This window comes from Palaemon carinicauda, chromosome 30 (assembly GCF_036898095.1).
Source record: "Palaemon carinicauda isolate YSFRI2023 chromosome 30, ASM3689809v2, whole genome shotgun sequence".
NCBI classification, from domain to species: Eukaryota; Metazoa; Arthropoda; class Malacostraca; order Decapoda; family Palaemonidae; genus Palaemon; species Palaemon carinicauda.
Genome location: NC_090754.1, coordinates 66582056 through 66608467, shown reverse-complemented (window position 1 = coordinate 66608467; position 26412 = coordinate 66582056). Strand labels below are relative to the sequence as shown.

Here is a 26412-nt window from a genome sequence, read left to right as displayed (position 1 = left end):
CATAATGTGTGTGTGTGTGTATGTATATATATATATATATATATATATATACATATACATATACATATATATATATATATATATATATATATATATATATATATATATACATATATATATATATATATATATATATATATATATATAAATATATATTATACATACACACACACGCGCACGCACACACACACACACACATATATATATATATATATATATATATATATATATATATATATATATATATATATATATAAATATATTATATAATGCGAGAATTTGGACATTCATGTTCATAACTTCATGCTAAGCAAAATCATAACTCAACCCCCCCCCCCGTATCATAAGGCCACTTGCAATCGCTACAGAACAAGCCAAGGCGTCTCTCTGCTTGACCTGGTTCGTACGCTTGCTTGATTTCCCAAGTGCTTTTTAAGGTGTTTGCACCAAGTCTGCACATCTCTTGATAAAAATCAGACACTCGGCTGGTATGTCACTTAAGTTTAATTTCAAGTTTTATATGATTCGTCTTGTAATTGTTCATATTAGTATGTTAATGTGCAGTTATACTAAAAGACAGTATTGAATTTCTAATCGACTGACTGTACAACATTCTCTCTCTCTCTCTCTCTCTCTCTCTCTCTCTCTCTCTCTCTCTCTCTCTCTCTCTCTCTCTCCTCTCTCTCTCTCTCTCTCTCTCTCTCTCTCATATATATATACATTATATATATATATATATATATATATATATATATATATATATATATATATTTATATATATTTATATATATATTTATATATATATAATATATATATATATATATATATATATATATATATATATATATATATATATATATATATATATATATATATAAATTTTGATAGTACTGTTATACAAATTAAATCTACAAAAAGCGTCTGGTGAAACCAATAAAACAATAATTATAGAACTTATAATCCTTGTATAGCAATAGTATTCTGGATAACAGCTGAAGAATTAAATTGTCCAAGAACTACAACGCTGTTGAGAGAGAGAGAGAGAGAGAGAGAGAGGAGAGAGAGAGAGAGAGAGAGAGAGAGAGAGAGAGAGAGAGACATCCGGTCTTTCACATGTACTTAAAATTCTTTCCACAACACTAACCCGTGGCTTTGCATTTTCGCTACGAGTTTAAGAGAGTTTAATCGTTAAGTGCTATAACATTCAACTATCCTCCTACTACTACTACTACTACTACTACTACTACTACTACTACTAATAATAATAATAATGATAAAAATGATTACTCTCAAAAACCTACTTTCATCTTTTAATGAATTAAATTCCTAATTTCCACAATAAAATGAACCATAAACTTTTATTTATGAAAATAACTAAGGTACAAATAAAATACCCGAATTATAATGAGGCGCTATTTAATATTTAATGAATTGAAAGAAAACCAAACCCTATCTTGATTTACATCCATGACTCCAGAATACACATAACCTGTAGTTGTTGTTGTTGTTATAGCTACAAAACTAGTTGGAAAAGCAGATGCTACTTAATCCTACAGTAAAATAGTCAACAAGATGAATGAATTTATAAGGATGTAAAAAAAAAAAAAAAAAAAAAAAAAAAAAAAAAAAAAAAAAACACACACCCTGATCTCAAGCAAAGGTTATATACAGCTGCACCAGAACTCTGTCTACGTCGACTAGGAACAGCTGGCTGTTCGCCGCGGCACTTTATTAATAAGAACAGCAGCTGGTTCTGATTCCACCTTTTGCTCCTACGATTCCCAGGCAGCTGGGAGAGTTCACACCCACTAGGAAGTGCCAAGCTGCAGCAAGCCCTGGTGTTGCTACTGCTATTGCCAATGTTGTTGCTATTATGACTAGTTAAGACTTCGCCAGTTACGATGAATACTTGTCGGGATGAGATTACATGTGCTGTTCTTAATGCTACAATTACTGTCGTTATGATTTCATTGAATTACAGACATTATTTCACGTTGTTATGCAATTTAGTAACTCAGGGAGAGTGAGAATGTTATATTTTTCTTATCCTTATATAAAACTATCTAAAACATATCATTGGAGAGAGAGAGAGAGAGAGAGAGAGAGAGAGAGAGAGAGAGAGAGAGAGAGGAGAGAGAGAGAGAGAGAGAGAGAGAGAGTTATGTAATCACAAATTTTTTTCAAAATCCTTATCACAAGAAACCCATGTAAAACAAAGTTACAACACCCACTAACCAGTCTGGTCCTATCTTATCAACAGATAATATTCATCTTTTACAAAGAGTTATCAGGGACAATGGGGGGTGGGGGGTGACCTCGTTTCTAATTTGAACAAACACGTTGAAATATGATACCACCAAAAAACAAATAACTGTCATCTGATTTGTGATATCCAATGGGCAAAGTGCGGTTCAAGACTAAAGACTTGACCACTTAGGCGTTCATGTAGTCAACTTGCCAAACACAAACACGCATGTGTAAATATATAATTGTTTATTATATACTGGAGAACAGGAACTTGTTAATTACACTATTGGAGAGAGAGAGAGAGAGAGATTTCATGCCCTCTGGCAAAACTGTCTTAAGCCATCCTCTCTCAATAAACCACATGTAATGCTCTACCAAATACTGTACATCTTTTCTATCCTGTACTATAAATAGCTAATGCTCCAAACGGTGAGTATCATAAGCTCAAAAGTGGATGAGCAGCCACGATTCAGGAAAATATAATCGCATAGTGGTGGTTTTCCTTACTACTCTATCAATGACGAATCAAGAAAGGACTTGAAAATATGAGAGAGAGAGAGAGAGGAGAGAGAGAGAGAGAGAGAGAGAGAGAGAGAGAGAGAGAGAGAGAGAGAGAGAGCTGTACATTATTTCTAATCTTTCTCCCTAAAATCTAATACTAATAAACTTCGAGATATCAAATTAACTTTAAAAGACCATTTATGTAGACTAATAAAAACTATATTTACCCGGCTGTAGCAAAATACATATAGCCACATGTATTAATTTAGAATTAATCTTTAAGCACAAAAAGATTTTTAAAAAGGCATGGTTATGCACAATATGTTTATATAAACAAAATATAAAATTCAACGATAGAAAAAAACTTTAATTTAAAATTACGTTATCAATATAAAAAGTAATGTAACCGTGACAATCAAATGGCAAAGTTATTCAATTTATGTAAAACGGGTGAGAATAAATTTGATTAATAAGAGTAATGTAAAGTGTGCTTTAGCCACAATTTCGTTATAAGTTACAATTTTTCTTATTAGTCTAAATATAATAATGACTTGGCACAGTACTAAAAGGGAATTGCAAATGTTTTCACTTTTTAAAGTTTAATCTATTTCTGATGAAGTTGCAATATTTCTTTGCCTCTCACAGCAAGCTTCTAATCTCCGGCCAATGGGAACCGTGACAGCGAAGCAGTTTTCTTAACACGTAATGCGTGTTATATTCTTGAAGGTGTTTTCGCTCCTCTTTTCATGGATTTCACATATTGAACTAATTCAAGTCTTAAAAACACCATAAATTTAAATAAAATAAGGTAAAAATATAGTCAAGTCACCAAAAATACAATCATATCTCTCTCGCGTTAAGGCTAATTCTCTTGTAATGGACTGTTTTTTGTTCCCGTCATTTAAAAGGATTCAAAGATGATTATATATATTATATAATTAATATATATATATATATATATATATATATATATATATATATATATATATATATATATATATCATAATATATATATATATATCATAATATATATATAAATATATATATATATATAATCATAATATATATATATATATATATATTATATATATATATATATAGTATATAATATAATATATATATATACACAGTATAATATATATGTATATATGCTCTGAATTTATACGATTGAACTTTTAAGACTTAAGCTACAACTAAGTTATAAATGAATAAAATTCGAGATAAAGTAGAGTATAAATACACGCAAGGGATTTGGCAAGTTAAATTCTGATTAGAAATAATTCTAAATTAAATAACGTGCCTCAAATTCCTTACAAAATAGACCACCCAGAAAAAAAACAATTATAACCACTAAATTTATAATTCTGGCCATTGAGTGTCCAAGCGTCACACTAATAAACCCAACGAAAACAACTGAAATCTAGTTTTAATCGTACAATCTCAGAAATCCCATATATTCCCCAGTGCCAACCGCTTTCAAAAACTCACAAATGCACCCATTTACTCCATCTATCCACAAGATTAAAACGTAGTTCGCTTTCGAGAGCAAAAACTTACTATTTAAAGACTCATTTTCCAAGGGAAACCCCAACTTCGCCCCCCCCCCTCCCTCTTCACCGAGAACGTGTTAAACATCTTCATAGACGTCATCAAATAACTATGCTTAAATCTTTAGAAATTTTACACGTGTGCAGATAAAGGAATTAATTTAATCAATGAAGAACATATTTTCCAAGTTATTCGACCTTAAATTCCCCACCAGATATAAGAATTAATCTAAGCCATAAAGAATCCGTGTGTTTTTCCACGTCATTTAATTCCTAGTTTACAACACCCACAGCAATCTGATTTGATCTATCTTCATTTACAAAATCAAAAAATCAAATTAGGTCACATGAAATTGCTGATGCTGCTGCCACCACCACCTGTGTACCCACGGAATAATTGACTACCAATCCCAGCTTGATGGGATATTTAACAAATCTATTACATGAAATATCCAAAGTGATCCTCGCCCAAATGGTTTTATACAATTGTTCCCGGGAAAATATTGGCAGGTGGCCCAATAGCAGATATCCTAACACATCTCCAGCCACTTTGAGCTTCGCGGTTATGTTTGTGTGATCTCTGAAGAAATGGTTCGAATGTTTTAGTGTATTTAAAAGGAAATTTCATAAATAGAAATTTTAGAAAAAAATAAATTTCCATATTTATTATGGAAGCTTCTAATGACATCACTGGTACACCATAAACAGAAAATATTGATATAAATATTCTAAGATAAAAATAAAAAATAACATGCAGGAAATAGAAAAGAACTCGACATCATTCTACACTAATGCAAAGATAGCATTAGATAATGGCTGCCAGCCAAACTTTGATAAAACAGATGCCAAACCAATGCAGAGAGAGAGAGAGAGAGAGAGAGAGAGAGAAGAGAGAGAGAGAGAGAGAGAGAGAGAGAGAGAGAGAGAGAGAGGAGAGAGAGAGAGAGAGAGAGTGTAAACCTACATTTCCTATGGGTTGAATGACATACAAATACCACGTGCTAAGTAAACTCACAAAAACAAAAAAGAGAGAGAATGGGAGAGTGAAATGGAAATCAAAAGAGGATACAAGAATGCTTACAAAACCACTAAGGCCAATTCTAGAGAAAGGAACGTGATTGCCAAGGGGATAAGTCTTCTCAGGGGTGGCGACCCGGAAGTAAACAAGCCGGTAAAACGGAGAGAGAGAGAGAGAGAGAGAGAGAGAGAGAGAGAGAGAGGAGAGAGAGGAGAGAGAGAGAGGAGAGAGAGAGAGAAATGGTTAGTTTGTATACATCTAGATCAATATACTACTACCCTGTCAATCAAATACTAAACTTCAAAACTTCAAAAAAAAAAAATTAAAAAGGATGTTGACGTCAGTAGAAGCAATCAACTTAAGACACTCTTAATTGGCAACTCTATAAAAGTAAACAACCCTCTGGAAATATAACCCTTATGGCCAAACCACTTACTAAGGCGTCTTTTGAATCAAGTGGTTTTTTTCCGTTAAACTTCGCGCGAAGCATATTTTTTTCAATATGGCGTCTAAGAACGACCACGTGTAACACCCAAAGAGGTCAGAACTTCATCTTCTATCGTCAAAGATTGAGACAAATGGTTTCAAAATCAGACCAACAAAAGGTGTCGTGGAGTCTTGAAATAAACAGAAAAATAAAATTGTGCAACAAAATCGCTCAGGCGAGGTCACGTTACAATGAGCGTTGCGTGACTTATTGCCTTCACAAGCATTTCTCTCCTCTCAACAGCAAACTCGTCATATAATCGAATGTATAAAGCCACCATTATCACCGTTTTTTTCTAGTTGGACAATCCCCCCCCCCTTGGCCCAAACGAAATCCATGTAAGCACTTCACCATAATAACAAACAAAAAAATCATTTACACTCCGCATGTGCTCAATCATGCTTAACATCATTCGAAAGTGTATCACCCCACATTCTTCAGTTATTCAAAACTAGCATCCCTATGTTAACTACATAATCAAACATTCGATATCTTTTTCTTTTTAACCGATGGGAAAGTTGGGTGAAAGAAGTGAGGACAGTTAGCTACCTAACCATGGAGGGTAAGTTTGGAAATTCAAGTGTTAGTATGAGAAATTTAATGTGTGGTTTTAACACACAATTTCAATCATGTAAAAGGTACATTTTTTCTTATGGTCTTAAAGTTCTTGACTCACAAAAGGCCCTTCCTAACTTGACTTGAGGTCCAATTAGACATATTTGATAGTTTTCAGTCAAAGATACCGTTATATTGAAAGCTATTACATATAGCATGGGGAAAGTTTCTCACTCCCTCCAATAAAAAAATATATTAGACTAAGAATTTCTGAAAAAAATAGATAGAGAGAGAGAGAGAGAGAGAGAGAGAGAGAGAGAGAGAGAGAGAGAGAGAGAGAGAGAGAGAGAGAGGAGAGAGAGAGAGAGAGAGAGAGAGAGAGAAATATCAATTCTGTACTTACCTGTAGAAATGTGTCAATGTTGGCCATCAGCGCCTGTGTTTTGCTGATAATGAACTGGTTAACGCAAGCAATGGCATGAGATCTGAAATTCACAAAAGTAAACAAGAGTTAAAACAAACTTCATTATCAAACCAACCAAATGTGGTTATATAAACAATCACAAGACGTGGCAAAAGCTCAAAATACAAACATGTTTCATATACTATACAGTAAATATAAACAAATAAGGAATTAATTAGGGTGAATATCCAAAATATCGTGCAGTAAGATTTATTCATCTCTAGCTGAACACAACTCACCTAATTTTTGAGGACGAATGTTTAAAAAATTCTAAAAATTTAGGGATAAGAGTATCCAAGGGTCGGCTGGGACTTTTTTCTAAAAATTCGGCACTGTCTTCACAGATTTTCTGTAACGCACCAAACGCTCCCTGTAATGAAGAAAAAAAATTGTTGACAAAAATTGTCGACTTACTGAATATCCTATTTAGATTCCCTCTTTTACTGTAGAAATTGAAATTTCTTATCCTTTATTTATTCATAACTACACACTTCTACCTCACATTGGGATCACATCCTACTCCAAAATGTTACGCCTCTACCAGCATGAAAGGTAGGCTCCCTTCGCACTTCAATTGAAGAATATGAGGTTCAATCTCAAAGGCAAAAATCTACACACAAAAACACTATATATACACACACACACAGTACTACCCCCAGTTAACAAGTATCTCAAGAAAAGTCAGTGCAATATGCGAGTAAAAATAAAGATTCCTTAAATGGTCATTTTTTGTGGACAAGTAGTAATGAGACTAGCACAAAATCAGTCATGCAATGCTCATACCCATCTTAGGTCAATGTTGACACCATATTCACTATATATTTTACCTAATCTTCATTACGTTTTAAAGAAAAGGCATACGGTATTTAGTCATCTCTAAACAACTTGCTTGTCAAAATTAAACCTAACACAATAAAGTGTCCGCAGAGCTTATGTAAATCGAACAATTCAGTTAATGATGGTGAATGTCATTCAAGAGGAAAGCAGATATTCTACCAGAAATTCTCAGTGAGGGAGATTCTTCCCTTTTTCTCCTACCAGAAATTCTCAGTGAGGGAGATTCTTCCCTTTTTCTCCTACCAGAAATTCTCAGTGAGGGAGATTCTTCCCTTTTTCTCCTACCAGAAATTCTCAGTGAGGAAGATTCTTCCCTTTTACTCCTCTCTCATCTCCCTCATGACTCTCCTCAAAGGTAAAGTAATTTTTCAATTATCTTTTTTTTTCCCACAGAATTATTAATTCCTAATAATTTTCTGATGTTAAGGACTATAAATTGTTTACAACCGAACAAAAACATTTTAAATTAATACACATATATTTATGGACTTGTGGAACAGTGAATTCCCAGTCTCTTTGGGATAATTGTTTAAGTCCCAAGCCTGCTCCCAGAATCTCTTAAATGAAGGCAGAGTACTACTACTATATGTACAGTATACAGTATATATTTGCTGAATAACCTTAAATCTCCCTTTATTTCCTTTCCTCACTGAGCTATTTTCCCCTGTAGGAGCCCTTAGGTTTATAGCATTATGCTTTTCCAACTAGGGTTGTAACTTACCTAGTAATGAAATTAGTTTATATCTCACCAAGCTATTTCAACATTGTTAACGATCTTAAGTACTTTATATTTTTATTCATTAATTGAAAAAAGAAATACTATTTTCTTAATCCCTTTCCCAGTTGGAGCTCTTGGACTTGTAACATAGGGTTTTTCCAACTAGGGTTGTGGCTTGGCTAGTAATACAATAGTCATAAGTATTGTAATGGTTAATTCCTCTGCTTTGGCTCACATTTCGGCATTGCACTTTACTATATCTCAATTTTACAATCTAATGGAGGCTTGGCTTCACAACCTTATCATAAAAATAAGAAACTCTGTATTTAATAGGCAAGACACAAAAAACAGATTCGAAAAGTACAAAGAACCATTCAGTTCTTTGGTGCAAGTTGGGTGAGGGGGTTAATCCCAGTTCAAAGAGTTTGAACAGCGAGATGGAAGAAAGGAGTGTAGAAGAAGACTTGACATCAACTCAATGACCCTAAAGAGCTCGTCTTAATAGCCTTGCCAGCACTAATTAATTATGCAATATTTAAAGCACTGAATGACTTATCAGCCCTCTGATGTAATGAAAAATATATGAATTAAATGTAGACGAGAAAAATTCAGAAGTAAAAAACTTGGCAGAAAAAAGGACCCAAAATTTTGTTTGCAAATAAGCATTGCATACAGCTGCCCGGAGGTATGCACTAGCAAATTTAAATTTGCAAATATGCTTATTTCCTTGCATAGCACCTTCTTTATATAGGCAATTATATTTGAACTTCAAGTTCAAATCATACACCATGATTTATATTCGTTTGTGATTTTGCACTTTACTGTTCTTTCAAATATAGAAAATGAGTAATCACGAATTAAGTATTGACAGGATAGAGCAAACCATACACACTGTACATAAGAGCACAGAGAGAGAGAGAGAGAGAGAGAGAGAGAGAGAGAGAGAGAGAGAGAGAGAGAGAGAGAGAGAGAGAGAGACTCAAGATTTGCTAGTTCGGTACAAACACCTGCCTATTGATTTTCCACCAGATTCAGTGAACTGCTCCAAGGACAGTGCCTCTTTAAAATCTGACAACCCCACCCACACACCACCATTTCCCACACCCACATTTGCCCCAGCGCTCCATTCCTGCGTGGAGTCCTCCCTATACGCTGTGGAAAAAGAACAAAGAAACCGCACCCTGGCGAAGACATGCAGCTAATCATTTCTGGGTATCGATATGGCACTTGCAAAGTTTGGTTTATTCTTCTTAATGCAGATTATTCATGCTAAAGGGGCCCCTTTGTGGGTTTTATTTGATCTCAGTCATACAGAATTCAAATAATTTAAAAAATCTTTAAATATCTAATTAGCTAAACTGATATCCAATTACAGTACTTAATTAGGATAAGGCCTGCAGTCATCCCATTCTAATTTCTTGTCCTAACAATGTGTTATGACTTTATAATCGAAATTGCAAAAATAGATTAAGAAAATATTTGGCACTTCCACAATACACATATATGACCTTTAAAAAAAGCTTCAAAAGCTGCATAATGCTAGTATGGCGATAAAGTGCAACTCTTTTACATCATTCTATATACTGTACAAGAGCAACTAAAATAATTCATAAAGAGTAATGTACAGTATATAACAAAAAGCTAATATTCTACTAAATTTATATGGACATATAAAGCACCAAGCTAATATTCTGCTAACAGTTAATAAATACAGTACAGTACGTCCATTAACCCAAATCTATTTAGAGTAACTACATTCACTGATACTACAGCTAGTGTGTTAGTAACCGGTAAGAACAGATTGGTTATTCCTACAAGAATCTATAGCAGCAAAACTTTAATGTTGTACACTATATCACCAAGACCGACAACAAAATCAGCTTGGTTTGCCCAGTGAAAGGAGAGATTGCCATAATCTTAAAAGGACCTTTGTAAGACCATCCCATTATACGAAAAAAAAATAAATAAAAAAAAATCTATTCTAACATGCATAACCATTATAGCAACAATAGTAAAATGTATAGAAATTAATTTCCTATTTAGATTCCCTTGTTACTACAATAGCAGTTCTGTAGTAACAAGTGGTAAAAATTTATGCCTCTACAACTCTTCCTTCCAAACCTTCTACATTAAAAATGCCTTACCATTAAAAAAAAAACCAAAACCACACACACACTCTTCTCTTCCATCAGACTACAGTACAGTTCTGTATATTACCAAGAGATTCAATGCTCTATATCCTTGCATACACTTTGAACACAATCTTCAACATCCAACCCCTGTCTAACTTACTTGGCATAACATATGCTACAAAGACTCTAGATATCTAATACCCTTCATTAAAATTTGCTTGTAGCAATTCTTCCAATACTGTACCTACCATTACTCCTTCCCTCCCCCTCATCCTATTATATTCAACTTTAACAAAAGCTTTTCATTAGTTCAATTTAGGTCAGTATATTAATTTTAATTCCCTACTTCTGCCATTGTACTAGAACGAACTATTGGTCCAAATTCATCTCCCTAAAAGTTTTATATCTTCTAAAAGTTCTTCCTAAATAAAAAAAGAAAAAACTTAAACGACTTTCTAGGGTTTTTCTAAATCAAAAATTGCAGCGACTTTCTAAATACAGAATTATGTTGTGACTTTCCAAAATTTCTTTTTAAACAAAGAAATTTGTTGTGCCTTTCCTAAGGATTATCCTCCATCCTTGCCTTCAACTACCTTAAACTTTGTCAACCACTGAACAGCTATACACCAGTCATACCATTTACTTCCGCCTTCAATCCCATCGACATTACATTTTTGGTCTCTGAAGTTTGAAAATGCCTTCTCTACATCTGCAAGTCATTTACACTAAAGTTTATTCTTACAAACAATGAAGACTAATTGATAACTTCCAGATGACTTTACATTTAATGCACCTTAACAACACAAATAAATTGAGTGATGTCACACTCAACTTTACATGGTATGATTTACCATGGATATACAGTACAGCAAAAATGAACACACAATACATTTAATGAGAGGGTATCACAAATACTATTTAAACTACAATAAACTTACTACTAAATTTAGAATACCCTTAGATACCCAAGACAATTTTATTGAATAAAATTACATAATGAAGCAATAAAATATGCACTGCAATATAAGACAACTAGGTGGTTACTACTAAAGTCCTCATCAATAGCATACATTAATCATGACCAAAATAAAAGCAAATAAAAAATTATCCCCATTGCAACCGACTCTCTTCCCTCCTGGATTGCGTACACAATAAAGAAAAAAAATCCAGCTTCGGTAACAACGAACTATGTCCCAATCTTTTGAAAATTTCTTCTCATATACATACCTCACAGACATTATAATCTGCAGAGTCGAGCATCTCGCATAATCTAGGGAGGAGTTCTGGCCAAGTGGATAACTCCCCCTTCGACGCTGTCGTGGTGATGAGTATACCAACTGTCGCCCGTATGAGCGGTGAAGGGTCGCCCACTGCTGACAAACATTCTGCCTATGGGTCAAAAGATACAAAATATTTATCAACTGAGGCAATAACATCATTGCAATAATTGTATACGAGACAAAAGCTTCATTCCATGTAATCAGCAAGAGTAAATAGGTCAAAAGGAAAAGCCACTTACCTAAAATCGTACAGTACTTATCCAAAGAGCAAATGATGGTGTTGCTCTGAAAGTGCTTTACCTAGGCTTGTGAACAAAAATTCAAATTGAGTAACCAAAGCCCAAGAAGGTCAAACATAGGCATGAAAATTACAGTTTGGTAGACTACTCCAAGGAAGATGTACAGGATAGAAATGCAAAAGGGAGAAAAAATAAGGATCTGACGAGTACAAAAATAAAGGTGGAGGGAGAAGAGGGTGGGAAACAGGAAAAAACAATGAGAAAAGAAAAATGAAAAAATGTACACAAATCCTTTGCATCCAAGGAAGAGAAAACTAAAAAGGTGTTCTTGATACTAACCTTAATAAATTGTGCCACATCTGGAGGGAACTGTTGAAAGTGGGCCTTGACGTTATTTTTCAGAATTAGCCCACTTAGGGATCTTGTAGGTTCATCTGGCAAAAACAAAAGGAAACTATGGTAAGAAAAACCGGGATGAAGGAAACCAAACACGGTGGTGGAAGGGGAACCAAACGACAAAATCAAAGACGTGAGGAAAACCGTGAGGGGGAAGAAGTACAGCAAAATTTTTTTTCTTTATGACAATGCATTCTTCATCATCATCAATCATCGGGTAAGGAGGAGGAGGAGGCTAAGAAACAAAGCTGAATTTGCGCACTAGGACAAAAAAAAAATAAAATAAAAAATAATCTTCTAAGTCTGTACAATGAACTTGACAGTGCAATAGATGATAGAAATCAAATAGAATAAAAAAATAAAACTGCCTACTACAAAACCTAGGCACAAACTAATGCGGAAACCCAACAACCCTAAATACAATACGTATTACGCAGGTCAGAGTAAATAAAAGAATTAAAAATAAAAACCAAGAGCCAAATTAAACAATTCAAGCCCCCAAGATATGGCCACAAAAAGACCAAATTTACTTAACTGTCGAAATAGTTACCTTCGGAAGTTAGTTTTGTGAGCACATATATGAGATATTTATTGAAGTCCGTAAACTTGTTTAGTTCTTCTAGTTTCTGAAAAAAGAAAAAAATATGCATAGTACGTGTGGCTCTACCATAAAATGAAAATAATAAAAAAAAAATTAACCTGCAGTAAAAAACCAGAAATGCTAATCTCCTTGCTAAAGTTCCTTCACTAATACCAAATCTAAAACACTAAAATAGCAGTGAAAATTCATTGGATAAACAGAAATTAAAATAAAACGTTCTCTAACAGTCTGATCCCACTACGGTACGAGAACTTCACTACTCGGACAAAAAATATTTAGTGAAAGAATTTTATGCAATCGAGCAAATCTTACTACAGTACAGTATATTTTAATCAATAACAAAAAGGATCATAGCATTAAACAGTTAGCTACCTATTATAGTGAATTGTGTAACCCTATCGACAGATTCGTAAGGTTTCACGAAAGAAGTTATTCTATATAATACATCAACAGCTGGAAATTTCATTAAGTAAAACTAAAATCCACAAAAAAGTGTAGTAACAAAATCTAAGTTCTAATTAGCTTCTAAAATATATAATACAATGAAAAACTATTGGAAAATCAGCACGTAAAAGTACAGTAGAATGCCAACGTTTACGAAAAACTGGTACGCAGTAAAGAACTCGCATCCCACCTCCCAAACCTGAAGTTCGGCGACGTAACTAACCCAAACCGCAATTAGAAAACTCTACGATTCCGGCAGAACAGCATCATTATGCTGCAGTCCTAAAACTTACGAGTAACAGCAAATCTTCAAAATAACAAAAATGGAATCCATTAAAAGGCGGTTCACGATTTGAAGGCGAAAGGCCGGCTAAGACGACAAGTCCCAATACTAGCAGTGTTTTTGCGATATCCCTTCCTTATACACGGCCACACACTATCATCGCCCTCATCCTGTGTAACTTCAGCTTCAACCTCTTCCTCCTTCCTTTGAGCATCAAGAATTTTGGTCACCAACAGCCCCTTAATCTAATTGCAGGAAGGCTAATTTGGGGCGCATGAGTAACCATGTTCCAAAGATCTGGAAAATTAATGCTTAATTCTCCCACTCCAGAGGCTGGAAGAAAACTGGAAACAGCAAACTCTGACCCTTTGGCTTCTCCTCAGCATCAACCCAAAATAAATCTGTAAAAGCATTCAATATAATGAACATGGACCACAAAATACTAGAAGGTACTTTGTCTGAAGCAAATATGCAAAATCATGGAAACTTTGGCTTTTAAAATTTGCACAGAGCAAATCATGAAGACAAAAAATAAACCAGTAATTTATACCATGGATTTTGAGGGTTGTAATTAGGAAAAAAAAATTATCGATATGTATAAATCAACAAAAAAGGCAATAATAAAATGCAGTACATCGTCTCACTCCTCCCCTTGCCATATACACCTGTTGTATCATCCATAGCCCTTGCTTTCTTAATACTTGCACATATTTAGAAGAAAGCACACCATCAGATCTATTAGATTAGAAACAACGTAAGTGGTCTAGCTAATTAACACAAGCTAGGTTAAAGACTTAAGAAAAATTCCAAAGATCTCTCAATTTACCACACCAAATAAACTTCAAAAACCCTTCTTCTCCGATATTTTAGGTTCATGTAGGTGATGAACAAGAAGCCACCACCAAGTAACCAACACTTGAACCACTATCAAATTAAGTTTCCTCAAGAGACCTTTAAACCTTTGAAACCATGATTTATTTTTTTCCTTCCAACCCAATTTTCATTACTTTTCCTAATAAATCCCATGACCAATCAGTCTGGAAACAATACCGAGATATACAGTAGTAGTCTATGCAATGGTATACAGAATTTAACAGTATTTGTATGTGTTTTAATTTTAACTTTTAATGTAAAAACTTGAAAATATGCAAACCTAAGCGCATAAACCCTTAAAACAAATTTAAAATTCAAATGAAATTTGTAAGACTATGATATGTTTATGAGAACTTCAAGCTGCAAAGTTTTGACATGTCTACAAAATAGAATGAAGGTGCTTCACACAAGCTAAATCAAACTATTTTTCCGACTGAAGACCTTAATACTTCCATAAAATTAAGCAAGACCTTAAAACACAAAGATCAACCTTGAGCTACACCTTATGTTAAATCCACAGGAAGATTTAAAACCTTTCAGTTTAGATAATTCATTCTTTTGCCACAGTCAAATAACACTTGTCACTCAAGACTGACAAAAGATGGATAAAATCTAATGCCACTGGACCATGTTGTACTTTATTTAAAAAATATCTTGTGAATGACTATGCAAATACTCAAAGTTTGTAAGATTATTATACTCGAGTAATAAAAGAAAATGGCTGTTAAAAAATCTATACAGTACCTAGAGTTGTTTGCAGATGACAGAAAGGATTACACGAAGAGAACGACACAAAATTACACAATTCTTGATACTGTAAATTGTTTGAATACAAAACTACACTTTTCAAGAGGAAAATTGTTCATACCGACCCAGAAATATTACTTTTTTCAAGCATGTAATGGAAAAAGAGGCAACTCCGAGACCTCCTAAACAGCAAGTGATCTTGAAGCTTTTAAGACTTGAGCCATTACCAGTTCTTTTTTTCCCAGGAGAAAAACCTTGTAGAGTTTTAAGGGACAATGGAGGAACCATAATCTTTTTATTAATGGAAAGAATTAACTTCAGTAGCTTTTGATCCCAAGACTAATGCCAGAAATGGACATAACCTTTCAAAGATCAAGCATGAAAAAAAAAAAAAATACCCTTGAAGTGAAACTTGCTGATACACGGGTAATCGTTCCACAGTACACTAAGCATGGTTTCTGATCCAAAGGAGGATGAGAAGAGCCAACAACAGCTGTTCATCCCTAACATTGAACCCATTCTTGAACATAATGAGAGAATTTAGTCTAATACAAATTTGGGATCGAATCCTCCAGATCCTATGGGCAAAGTTCCAGAAGCACATAAGGTAATGCAGGTGCTTCCTTATGGCCAGAAGTGGAGACAATGCCTCTGAAATAAGAGCTCTTGCTCAAACTGCAATAATCCACCTTGCCTAACAACTATGTTCACAACTTACATTCATTAAGATACCTAGATGCTTTGTCTAAGTCAAGTTTCAAAAGATGTCCACCATCAGAAGATATTTTGAGAAGGTGAGTTAATGTTGAAGGCAAATCTCAAAAGAAGTACACCACCAGAAGATATTTTGAGAAGGCGAGTTAATGTCGAAGCCAAGTTTCAAAAGACGTACACCATCAGAAGATAAAGAGGATATATTGAGAAGGTGAGTTTATGTCGAAGCCAAGTTTCAAAAGACATACATCACCAGAAGATATTTTGAGAAGGCGAGTTAATGTCAAAGCCAAGTTTCAAAAGACGTACACCATCAGAAGATAAAGAAGATATATTGAGAAGGTGAGTTTATGTCAAAGCCAAGTTTCAAAAGACATACATCACCAGAAGATATTTTGAGAAGGCGAGTTAATGTCAAAGCCAAGTTTCAAAAGACATACATCACCAGAAGATATTTTGAGAAGGCGAGTTAATGTCAAAGCCAAGTTTCAAAAGACATACATCACCAGAAGATATTTTGAGAAGGCGAGTTAATGTCGAAGCCAAGTTTCAAAAGACATACATCACCAGAAGATATTTTGAGAAGGCGAGTTAATGTCGAAGCCAAGTTTCAAAAGACGTACACCATCAGAAGATAAAGAAGATATATTGAGAAGGTGAGTTTATGTCAAAGCCAAGTTTCAAAAGACATACATCACCAGAAGATATTTTGAGAAGGCGAGTTAATGTCAAAGCCAAGTTTCAAAAGACATACTTCACCAGAAGATATTTTGAGAAGGCGAGTTAATGTCAAAGCCAAGTTTCAAAAGACATACATCACCAGAAGATATTTTGAGAAGGCGAGTTAATGTCGAAGCCAAGTTTCAAAAGACGTACACCATCAGAAGATAAAGAAGATATATTGAGAAGGTGAGTTTATGTCAAAGCCAAGTTTCAAAAGACATACATCACCAGAAGATATTTTGAGAAGGCGAGTTAATGTCAAAGCCAAGTTTCAAAAGACATACATCACCAGAAGATATTTTGAGAAGGCGAGTTAATGTCAAAGCCAAGTTTCAAAAGACATACATCACCAGAAGATATTTTGAGAAGGCGAGTTAATGTCGAAGCCAAGTTTCAAAAGACATACATCACCAGAAGATATTTTGAGAAGGCGAGTTAATGTCAAAGCCAAGTTTCAAAAGACATACATCACCAGAAAATATTTTGAGAAGGCGAGTTAATGTCAAAGCCAAGTTTCAAAAGACATACATCACCAGAAGATATTTTGAGAAGGCGAGTTAATGTCAAAGCCAAGTTTCAAAAGACATACATCACCAGAAGATATTTTGAGAAGGCGAGTTAATGTCGAAGCCAAGTTTCAAAAGACATACATCACCAGAAGATATTTTGAGAAGGCGAGTTAATGTCAAAGCCAAGTTTCAAAAGACATACATCATCAGAAGATGAAGATATTTTGAGAAGGCGAGTTAATGTCGAAGCCAAGTTTCAAAAGACATACATCACCAGAAGATATTTTGAGAAGGCGAGTTAATGTCAAAGCCAAGTTTCAAAAGACATACATCACCAAAAGATATTTTGAGAAGGCGAGTTAATGTCAAAGCCAAGTTTCAAAAGACATACATCACCAGAAGATATTTTGAGAAGGCGAGTTAATGTCAAAGCCAAGTTTCAAAAGACATACATCACCAGAAGATATTTTGAGAAGGCGAGTTAATGTCGAAGCCAAGTTTCAAAAGACATACATCACCAGAAGATATTTTGAGAAGGCGAGTTAATGTCAAAGCCAAGTTTCAAAAGACATACATCATCAGAAGATGAAGATATTTTGAGAAGGCGAGTTAATGTCGAAGCCAAGTTTCAAAAGACATACATCACCAGAAGATATTTTGAGAAGGCGAGTTAATGTCAAAGCCAAGTTTCAAAAGACATACATCACCAGAAGATATTTTGAGAAGGCGAGTTAATGTCGAAGCCAAGTTTCAAAAGACATACATCACCAGAAGATATTTTGAGAAGGCGAGTTAATGTCAAAGCCAAGTTTCAAAAGACATACATCATCAGAAGATGAAGATATTTTGAGAAGGCGAGTTAATGTCGAAGCCAAGTTTCAAAAGACATACATCACCAGAAGATATTTTGAGAAGGCGAGTTAATGTCAAAGCCAAGTTTCAAAAGACATACATCACCAGAAGATATTTTGAGAAGGCGAGTTAATGTCAAAGCCAAGTTTCAAAAGACATACATCACCAGAAGATATTTTGAGAAGGCGAGTTAATGTCAAAGCCAAGTTTCAAAAGACATACATCACCAGAAGATATTTTGAGAAGGCGAGTTAATGTCGAAGCCAAGTTTCAAAAGACATACATCACCAGAAGATATTTTGAGAAGGCGAGTTAATGTCAAAGCCAAGTTTCAAAAGACATACATCATCAGAAGATGAAGATATTTTGAGAAGGCGAGTTAATGTCGAAGCCAAGTTTCAAAAGACATACATCACCAGAAGATATTTTGAGAAGGCGAGTTAATGTCAAAGCCAAGTTTCAAAAGACATACATCATCAGAAGATGAAGATATTTTGAGAAGGCGAGTTAATGTCAAAGCCAAGTTTCAAAAGACATACATCACCAGAAGATATTTTGAGAAGGCGAGTTAATGTCAAAGCCAAGTTTCAAAAGACATACATCATCAGAAGATGAAGATATTTTGAGAAGGCGAGTTAATGTCAAAGCCAAGTTTCAAAAGACATACATCATCAGAAGATGAAGATATTTTGAGAAGGCGAGTTAATGTCAAAGCCAAGTTTCAAAAGACATACATCACCAGAAGATATTTTGAGAAGGCGAGTTAATGTCAAAGCCAAGTTTCAAAAGACATACATCACCAGAAGATATTTTGAGAAGGCGAGTTAATGTCAAAGCCAAGTTTCAAAAGACATACATCACCAGAAGATATTTTGAGAAGGCGAGTTAATGTCAAAGCCAAGTTTCAAAAGACATACATCACCAGAAGATATTTTGAGAAGGCGAGTTAATGTCGAAGCCAAGTTTCAAAAGACATACATCACCAGAAGATATTTTGAGAAGGCGAGTTAATGTCAAAGCCAAGTTTCAAAAGACATACATCATCAGAAGATGAAGATATTTTGAGAAGGCGAGTTAATGTCGAAGCCAAGTTTCAAAAGACATACATCACCAGAAGATATTTTGAGAAGGCGAGTTAATGTCGAAGCCAAGTTTCAAAAGACATACATCACCAGAAGATATTTTGAGAAGGCGAGTTAATGTCAAAGCCAAGTTTCAAAAGACATACATCACCAGAAGATATTTTGAGAAGGCGAGTTAATGTCGAAGCCAAGTTTCAAAAGACATACATCATCAGAAGATATTTTGAGAAGGCGAGTTAATGTCAAAGCCAAGTTTCAAAAGACATACATCACCAGAAGATATTTTGAGAAGGCGAGTTAATGTCGAAGCCAAGTTTCAAAAGACATACATCACCAGAAGATATTTTGAGAAGGCGAGTTAATGTCGAAGCCAAGTTTCAAAAGACATACATCACCAGAAGATATTTTGAGAAGGCGAGTTAATGTCGAAGCCAAGTTTCAAAAGACATACATCATCAGAAGATGAGGATATTTTGAGAAGGCGAGTTAATGTCGAAGCCAAGTTTCAAAAGAAGTACACCATCAGAAGATATTTCGAGTAGCAGAGTCAAGACTCCCGAGAACTTCGTTTCAGGGGTGGACCAAAATTGTTCAAAGCTCCTCAAAACTACTGAATTCCCTAATAGAGAAATACATTCCTACAAAAAAAAAAAAGCCTCAACTAAAGTATATAAAATATATATATATGTATATATATAATATATATGTATATATATAATATATATATATATATATATATATATATATATATATATGTGTGTATATATATATATATATATATATATATATATATATATATATATATATATATATATTTAGTCTCGAAGCTAAATAGTAACTTTCACAGCACGACAAAGGTAGACGAGAAGTCCATGACAGGCTATGAGATTCTCCTACTCGTTAAATGTCCAACTCATGACAACAACCGTAGAAAACATTCCAATTCTCACAAAGTATAGTTGCAGACAACCAAAAGTGCCAAAACATCTCTCACTGGAGATGGATAGCCTCCAGCCATCAAAACGTTAATGACTCCCGCAGACTCCTGGTATCTCTGCAGGTGGAGCAGACAGAACTATTAACCAACAGTTAACACAATCATGACCTTGCCCAGAAGAGTCAGTTGATTGGAACACCATTGCTTGCTGTAAATATGGCGCCACCATGGGCACTCGGTGACCAAACCAACGTTTAAATGTCCAACCAATCAGGTTGAATAGCACAAAGCTAAAAACATCACAATCACCATAAGGTGAAGAAGAAGTCCCAAAGTAGCCGAGCCCAATGCCCAAATTAAGACAGCAGCACACTAGATTTCATATATTCATCACCAGTGTGCCTAACAACAAATGTCAAAACCCTACTCTACGCAAGGACCAATACCCCAGCCACTGCACTGGTCTGCCAGTAGATTCCTCCTCCCCAAAAGCAAGGCAGACAGATCTATGGAATGGCAAAACCACTATCTGATGTATCTGCCTTGCCACCTAAAAGATTGTCCCTTCTGGCTACCAGATGCTACTACATTTTATAGTCACTCATTAGCATTACCAAGTGGCCTATTAAAACCCTGAAATGCTTGCAAGCCCATTGCTGCACAATTTTCCCAGAATATGTAGATCATCCTAACACTACAAACTAGGTCCTCCAGATGAACACCTTACTGTTCCTTAGATGCTCTAAAAACAGAACCAAGAAGATTAGAAAAGTTCAACTATACTTTCACGGCAAGATGCCCGTCTTGTAAAAGCTAGATAATTCCTCTGTTCCTGGTTCAAGGCACATGATGAGGACGTGGTCCTCACCAGCTAACAATTACTTCAAAATCATACTTCACTACATTCTCTAGGATAACTTACTAAGAGTTGGCTGTTCTTGTCAACTCACTGAGCACACAAAGAATTTTTCAACAAACAGATTGCTACTGCTATACCTGTCAGCATATTCTGCTTGGGCATGGGATTTGACCTCTTTCAATTTGTTAAAGCTCAGGTCTTGAGAGAAGACCTGGGTAATTGAGCAAGCCCAACAAGATATTTATCCCATCTCAGAAATGCATAGGAGACAACAAAGCTGTTCAATCCAACCTACCGTAATATACAAGCACCACAGCCAGTCTCCGAAGGAAACATGAACTCGCTCAAAGATGGTGAAGAAGTTTTCAAAAGGAACGTTTCGTGACATTCTGTCATTTGCAGGATAATAAATTCTTCACCTTACCTAGAGTCACTCACAAAGAGAGGGAAGCTTCCCCAACATGATGACCTAAAGAAGGCCCTAACTTCAGGTGTACTTCAACCACCGGAACTGACACCGAGCTCTCCATGTACATGCACATGGAGTACCACAGTTGGAGCATGTATGCATATTACCCCCCTCCTCTAACATAATTCCCAGGGGTAACCTGGAAAAAATGGAATAGGCCGACTGAGAGGATGACAACGTAAGGGTTCAACAGATTCAGAAATTAAAAATAACCAATGACCCATATATAATTTTGGCATTTTTTCTTTTCTTCACAACTCTTTGCTAATGGGAGACGCTAACCAGAGCAAAAGAAGCCAAACACCACAATGAAGAAATAAAATCTCTCGTACCCTACCTACCCTTGCGGATCTCTACTGCTCAGGAACAATCTTAGCAGTAGATTATATTTAACGAATACAGTATGGAGTAAAAATAAAATAACTCGCAAAAATACTACAGTGAAAGTGAAAAAGACAGAAAATCAGCACATTTGTCTGGGATGACAGTAGCATTATGTCACACCAGTAGAAGATGGCAGTTTCCCGTCACCTACACAAAATATGGTACCTTGTTATAGACTTCAACAGGTGTTAATAGCTCACATAGAAATATATAGTAGTTCTCAAAACATGAGTTGTGGTAGTATATTGGAAATGTCCCATATTGGCTATCTGCTGGACTGGGGGTTTGCATTCCACTTAAACACACTACTTTCTTGTATAGTTTGCAACATAAAAATGCTTGTGAGCTAAGGATGGAGGGGGGGAGACCCTACATGTTTACCATCTAATGGGTGGAGAGAAGGCTTGGGTACTAACACTGAGCGACCTTTAAAGAGTTTCGTGTAATAACATCTTTTCCAACTAATGGCAGTACAAATAGTATTCTGGGATACACTTAAGCTACTCTGGAGTCTCAACCTGCAAGTTATCCAAAACTTCTCCTCTGCTTGGTGCCAATAAGATATGCAAAGCTTTTAATTCTATAACCAAAGATAAGGATGTAAAAATATACGTAAAGTACATAAATACTGTATAAACCAGCATGAACAGTTCTAAATGGCTTGACTTTTAGCGACACCTACCCTCATATGGACCAGCAACTTCGCGCTAGTTTCTTCCAATTTAAGAGCAAAATAGTATCAACAAATTCAAACACTAAAAGAGATTCTTTCGAGTGCATACAAGAAATAGAAAACTGAGATTAGAGATACATTTTCTGTTTCATGTAAGTTTTACAAGCTTTTCTCTCCGTAACAATTTACCGTATAAGCTCAGAAATAATTCAAAACTTTTATCCCCCTTTTTAAAGGTTTTGAATAGAATACTTTGGAGGTTTGATTTATTATGGATTTGGAATTAGAGCTGAAATTGGAGCTACAGTATATGGTCCCTGTTTGGTAATGAAAGCTCAAATGAAGGCAAATAGACCTAACGAATACATTTGATAGAATATACCAAGAGCAGTAGTGTTTTAGAATTTAAGAAAGAAGAAAGTATCAGAAGTTGGCAGTATAAATTAATATACCGTACTGCATACTATTACAAAGTTACAAACCTACCAGGAAAAGCAGGAAGCTATAAGCCCACTGGAAAAGCAGGACGCTATAAGCCCACTGGAAAAGCAGGACGCTATAAGCCCACTGAAAAAGCAGGACGCTATAAGCCCACTGGAAAAGCAGGACGCTATAAGCCCAAAAGGTCCAACAGGGAACAAATAACCCAGTGAGTTAATGGAAAGGAAATAAATGAGCTATAATAGAAGTAATGAACAATAAAAAATCACTAAGAACAGAAACAAAAATTAAAAAGAACCTTCATATCTATACAATTTAAAAAGATGTGTCAGCCTGTTCAACAAACACACTCGATAAAAGTTTGGACTTTTTAAGTGGTAATAAGAGAGAGGCAAGCCAGTCAAGAGTTGGTTCTCATCAAGGATCAGCCCTCAGTGACCTGGTTATGAATGTAATGAGTGAAGGGATTAGGAATGGATCTCCACATGAATTCTTTAACTTTTATGTCTGTGATCTAGGGTTTGTGGTACAACCAAATGAAGAATTGCCAATACGATAAAAAGTTGCAGGAATCTCTTCAATGGGCTGGTATGAAGATAAATGTGGGTGAAGCCTACTGTCAGGGGAGTCAGTTAAGAGGGTGGGTTTAGAATATTTACACAGACCCACATAATATTCTTAAAAAATAAGAAAAGTTCAACTAGCATCTACCTGAAGTCAGGAAGAAGGGTGGCGGCACACTAAGGTGGCAAGAAGTGAATATAAACAGAAAATCAAGATCTCCTGTACATAATCCACCTAGTGATGTAGGGTTATGAAACATGGACAGCAAGGATTGAGAAACAGGGCGGTCAGAACATTAACGAAAACTTTTAAAACTCCATTTACAGGTAATAAATGAAGAAATTAGTACGCATCTAGGTGATAGCAAAGTAATATACAGATATGAATGAAAGATTGAAATATTAGCATATTAGATAGCATGGGCCAGATTTGGAATCAAGATTTTGGACCGTAAAAGGTCAACAGTAAGTGGAAACAAATCTGGAATATAGATAAAGTAGAAAGCTAAAAATAAATAGAAACTAGGGGCCAAAGAGATGCTGCAAAGACCCTCAAGAAAAGTTTTAGGTACAGTGCAATGTACGCTATCACCCCTAGAGGCCATCACCCACACAGGATGATTTTGAGAGAGTTGAAAATAGAACCAGCACAGAAAATATTGGGAGCGGCGAGTAAAAGTATTAAGACGATGTAATAAACCCGAATCAGGATTTTGTGAAAGGCTAAGTTCTCGTAATGAAAATATCCAAGATGACACAGCAAGACATACAAATCTTAAATAAGATTCTCCAAGTTTAAATGACTGATTAAAATCATTCAATCTCCTCTTAACATTTGCTCACATTTCCAGACCTAGCTTACAAATTTCCAAATCTGATAGCAAATTATATTTTCTTGGAGATCTATTGTAGAATACTGATAATTTAAAGATCAGGTCTTAATTATTTTTGTTTACTGTAAGCAGTTTTATCACAAAGACTTGAATTCAAATTCTAAGAAATACATTTGCAGTCTCCCTATGGCACCATATTACATTATTCCACTATCTTTAGGGACCTTTTTATGGTTCTTTATGATAAATTTTGTAACCCCATGCTTAAGTTTACAAAACAAGTCCTTCAAGTTAGCCTAAGGCTGAGATAATATATGTATATATAAGATAACCACCAAGAGCTAAACGTGTATAATATATCAAGACAACCAAAAGTAAGGTAATGTCAATATTAGGGTCAACTAGAGAGAAAAGCAATCCAATGGCATCCCGTCCACTTTAGCTTAAAATTCACAAGATAACACTGGTAGTTATCAAAATACTACCCAACAGTAGTACACACATTCTAGGCTATTAGCATAGCCTAATTTATCACCAATTTATGCCCTAATACAACCTAGGTTTACTAGAAACATTTAAAACATTGAATAAAAAGATAAAATATGCTGGGTCTGCACAATTTTGTTAAAAAGTCCTGCAAATATGTAACAGTAACCCATGTTTTCTGAATACGGCGGACTGAAAATGTTCTAATGTATAATAAAGTATTTTGAAGACAAACAAAACCCTTGAACGAAATTTACGACTAAAAAATACAATGCTAAGCGCGGCCATTAGCTTGGACCAGTGGGGCGAAATGTTACCGGTAAATATAAAATGCCTGAAATAAAAACAGCTACCAGGAATCGCTAATACCAATTTAAGTTATAAAATAAAATCGAATTAAAACGTTTAAACCAAAAAATGAGGCCAATATCAAGTCTAACAGACTTCGTCACGGGCAAGAGGAGGGTGGATGAGAAGGAAGTGAATCAGAGGACATAATTTCCTGACACTGCTACAACAAAAATATGGAGAATTTGAAAGAAAACCACAGGTTTAACACATCAAAATGCGGTCCAACGGGGATGCCTCCACCACAACGTAGCATTCACACACCACCATACGACGAATCCACCATTGGGCGCAACTTTCACATGTTCGTCAAGGTTTCCTCACTGCGTACAGTCTCACTTTTTCATTTCCAGTTTTCGGACATTTACAAATAGAAATACGGGAGTTAGATAATGTCCTCGACACAAACGCGCCGGAAAATGCGAAGATAAGCATATTTCGCCAGTGAAACCTTATCCTTAAAAAAAATCAATACTTGGAACTCATCGGTGAGAAGGGGTCAGCTATTGCCCGATCACCCACACAACACTTTCATCTTTCACAGGTTCTCCTTTCTCTTTCCACAAGAAATTTTCAATAAATATATTCTACCTGCTGTACAGATTGTTGCACTATTGTGTCTGGGGATTGTGACTCGCGTAAAAGACCTAAAATCTGCGTTAAGGCGTCACTGTTCGGATTCCAACCGGCCATGATGTTTATGCGCCGGTGACGAGAGTGCAAATGAAGTCGGCTCGTCAAATGAGATACGTTAGTAACAACCGAACACAACTTTAAGGCATTATTCTTTTTTTCATTTGTTTTACATATATTTTTCATCTCAATTTGAACATAAAAATATCAATAAACTAATTTTGATAATCATATTTGAATAAATAAGCAACTTATTGAGACATATATATCAATCATTTTCATTGGTAAAAATAAAAATATTGACAATTAATTTAGTGACTATTTACAGAATTTTGTTATCTTCATATAAGTATACTTAGATTTATTTTTATTGATATAATATACAGGTGTGAGAGTAACAGGTGAAACTTCGTAAAACGATTAATAAACAACTTTTTATATGTATATTGGTTCATTTTCATCATTTTCGATATATAACTTTATTGCATAAACCTCAATAATCTATAAAGTATAACCAAATAATACGGCAATGGTTGTA

General features: G+C 35.0%; 1 protein-coding gene across 3 annotated transcripts in view; it reads right to left on the bottom strand.

Annotated features, from left to right (window-relative positions):
- The window catches only part of Tnpo (transportin 1), a 66177-nt gene extending 40207 nt beyond the window's left edge, over window positions 1-25970 (bottom strand). For 2 of the 3 annotated variants that reach the window (XM_068353978.1, XM_068353979.1), the window contains exons 1-6: window positions 25833-25969; window positions 12971-13046; window positions 12364-12458; window positions 11733-11894; window positions 7058-7188; window positions 6759-6840 (exon numbers count right to left, since the gene is read on the bottom strand). In XM_068353978.1, coding sequence (XP_068210079.1) covers window positions 6759-6840; window positions 7058-7188; window positions 11733-11894; window positions 12364-12458; window positions 12971-13046; window positions 25833-25934 — 648 coding nt within the window. In that variant the 5' untranslated portion in view covers window positions 25935-25969. Of the gene's footprint in view, window positions 1-6758; window positions 6841-7057; window positions 7189-11732; window positions 11895-12363; window positions 12459-12970; window positions 13047-25832 lie in introns of all 3 variants that reach the window. The other variant, XM_068353980.1, reaches the window with a different exon arrangement.
- Window positions 25971-26412: the final 442 nt, after the last annotated feature.